This window comes from Ruditapes philippinarum, unplaced genomic scaffold (assembly GCF_026571515.1).
Source record: "Ruditapes philippinarum isolate M1 unplaced genomic scaffold, ASM2657151v2 ctg1090_1_1_1_1, whole genome shotgun sequence".
Taxonomy (NCBI): domain Eukaryota; kingdom Metazoa; phylum Mollusca; class Bivalvia; order Venerida; family Veneridae; genus Ruditapes; species Ruditapes philippinarum.
Window position 1 is genome coordinate 240,359 of NW_026852440.1, and position 3,002 is coordinate 243,360.

General features: G+C 33.2%; 1 protein-coding gene across 1 annotated transcript; it reads left to right on the forward strand.

Annotated features, from left to right (window-relative positions):
• Window positions 1–518: 518 nt before the first annotated feature.
• Window positions 519–1,558, forward strand: LOC132760426 (uncharacterized). The gene is made up of 2 exons (XM_060752409.1): window positions 519–719; window positions 921–1,558. The coding sequence occupies exons 1-2, from the start codon at window positions 519–521 to the stop codon at window positions 1,344–1,346; spliced, it is 627 nt and encodes a 208-aa protein (XP_060608392.1). The 3' UTR covers window positions 1,347–1,558.
• The last annotated feature ends 1,444 nt before the right edge of the window (window positions 1,559–3,002 follow it).

A 3,002-nucleotide genomic window follows, 5' to 3' on the forward strand; every position in this document is an offset into this window, starting at 1 on the left:
TTCTTTTATAATATAATTTATACCCTTTATTTCAGGTTCATGGCTTTTCAGCGCTTCTGACAGTGGTTATATGGAACCAGCATATTTCTCCAGTGGTTCACTAAAGGCTTTTTACCCAATTGTGGGAAAGACCGGCCAGTAGTCCTTCTTATGGACAATCATGAGTCACATATATCCTTGCCTCTAGTAGAAATTGCCAGGAAGGAAAATGTGATACTTGTTGGGCTACCATCCCATACAACCCATTACTTACAGCCCTTGGATGTAAAAATAATAGGGCCATTAAAAGATAAGGTGACCAGACTTGCCTCGAGTGTTGGTTTGCTCGACCTGGCCTGTACTATAGGCAAGTCTCGGTTACCTATCTTGCTGAGCTATGCCATTGACCAGACTGCGCCGAGCTCTGTCAAGGAGGCTTTCAGATTGGCTGGTATAATGCCAGTCAATTCCTGAAGTGATCGACGCCAGTCAGCTTATTCCACCATCATTCCCTACTAGAGGAGCGGGTGGAACAATCGATGGCCACAAAGAACATGCAACATGCTGCGCGCCAATTCATTGGAGAAAATCCACTGGTAAAAAGAGGGGTGGTTCCGGCATGCCTGGCAGAAGTTTTAATACCACCACCAGCAAAGCCTCTATCCCAAAAGAAACGTCCTAGCAAGGCAGTCACTAGCGGTAGAGTGTTGTCGGGAGATGAAATGCTCCAAATACTAAAGGTAAATCAAATAAAACACCGATATACTTGAGTAAAGCAAAGATATCAATAATTAATACAGTTAATAATTAATACAGTATCTAGTTTCAATAAATCTGTTATCCTTTTCCTCTTAATTCTAAATTTTCTCAAACATGTTAGAAAGAAGTTTTACATCATAAAATGCATTTATTTTAAGAATGTCCGATTATTAAAATTGCAGGAACGTGAAGAAACAGAAATAAAGAGACAGGAACAAAAGAAACAACGTGAAGAAGAGAGGGATTTGAAACGTAAACAGAAATTGGTGGAAGATGAGTTGAAGGCTGCGAAAAGACAGAAAAGAGAGACAGAAAAAAATGAAAGAGAACAAGAAAAGTTAAGAGAGAGAGAAAGAAAAGAGAAATTTGGGAAATTAGCAGATAAAAAGTATACGTGTGGTGTTTGTGGTGAAAGAGGAAGGATACATGATGAACAATATGGTGTTGAATGGTATGGTTGTGACAATGAATTATGTGTAACAACAGGTTGGTACCACTTTGACTGTTTGTGTGAAAGCGAGAGGAACGTTATAAGAGAGAGTTTGGATGATGATGACGTACAGTGGTACTGCAAAGCATGTTTCCCACGTCTTTATGAGGAAGAATAAATGATAATTATAACGTTAAGCAATCAGAAATTGGAAGACAAGACAAATGAGTTTTAAACAAAATATCTTGATTCATATAAAAAGGAAATATGGTGTCTTTTTTATATGTTATATGTTGTTAATTCATGTTATCATAATTTTTTCATTAATAAGATTTCTATTTATGTTTCAGATAGAACGTATTTGAAGATTATTTTTATTTCACACTTTTACAACTTTGTTTACACACAATGTTTTTCGAAATCACTATGCTTCAAAAATTGTCTTTGGGAAATATTGATTGACCCTGAGTAAGTTTGGGAAAAACATTTTCTTTTTTTTTCTCCCCTTTTAAAAAATATCAAAAATTTTGTTCAGATACCCTATTTTTTCTTTCAACAATCCTTCAAATTTACAAGTAAAACACCAAATGAAACGATAATATTTTGTTTAAAATGTATTAAAAGAGGCTTATAAGACAACAAAGTCCTTTACAGATTTAAAAACCCTCAAAATCGACGATTTGAAATATGTGACCGAAACTGCTTCCGTCATGATTAACATGGGCATTAGCATTTCCTACTATTTATTTTAAATAAATAATTATGATTTAACTTCAAAATATGTTTACCTCAAATAAGTTGTTGGCACACTTTCTTACATTTCATTTATTTCAATATCAAAGAACATTTTAGTTTTGGTAAGAAAACACGGAAACATATTCATATGGGTACATTCTGATAGTAATCCAGTCATCAAACTTTACTATCGATATATAAAATGTGTCCCTTTCTTTCAGTTTACATACAAATAACATGTACCGATATACCAATAACAAAAAGAAATGGCGAGCTGAACTTTAACATTTTTGCCTAATGTAGATTTAATAACCGGCCAAAATAGAATGGTGACTTAATTATTTATTTGATAATGTCAGATAACAACAAAACCAGTGATATTTTTATAACTATTTTATATATTAATTGTCGGCTACGTAAATGTCTCGTTTGATTGTTAGGAACTGGTCAATGCGCCGAAACCATCAGTAAAAACTCTGCATATGTCATATTAAATCTAATGGATTTCTGAATATTTACTATTAAAACTCAAAATAAAACAATATTATTTGCCTAAAGAGGTCTTCAAAAAGTCTTATAATAAAATAAATATCGATACCGATTTATTAACCCGCAAAATCAACGATAAAAAAAAGTGACGGAAACTGCTTCTGTAGCCGATCAATTACGGCAAATTTACACACCCCGTTGGAGCCCCATTTGTGATGCGCATGTCTAATTCAGGAATCCGGTTTTTATTTACAATAACAATGCATGACCTGTATTTAGTCGTATCAAAAGTTTATTTAAATCGGAGACTTTATTTTTGAGAAAATTTTAATTAACCTCATATTTTTAACGGAAACTGCTTCGATACCAGTATCCGCTTCTCTCCTTTTCCAGACCTTTGCTACAATACAAACAAATATACATCAGATTATTAACAAGCTTCATTCTAATAAATAAATATAAAATTTCATGGAAATCAGGACAAAATATCATGGAGAGTTAAATATTTGACAACGGTTAAAAGAAGTTATTATGGTAATACACTTTTCTATATATCAATGTTATAATACATGTTGACATGTCAATTTGATATAAATCTGAAACCAGGTTA

Bases quoted from the DNA above. Each gene is read 5' to 3' on its own strand.
- LOC132760426 (XM_060752409.1), top strand. From the start codon at position 519: ATGGCCACAAAGAACATGCAACATGCTGCGCGCCAATTCATTGGAGAA. The intron at 720-920 runs GTAAATCAAATA...TTAAAATTGCAG, and splicing joins AAATGCTCCAAATACTAAAG to GAACGTGAAGAAACAGAAAT.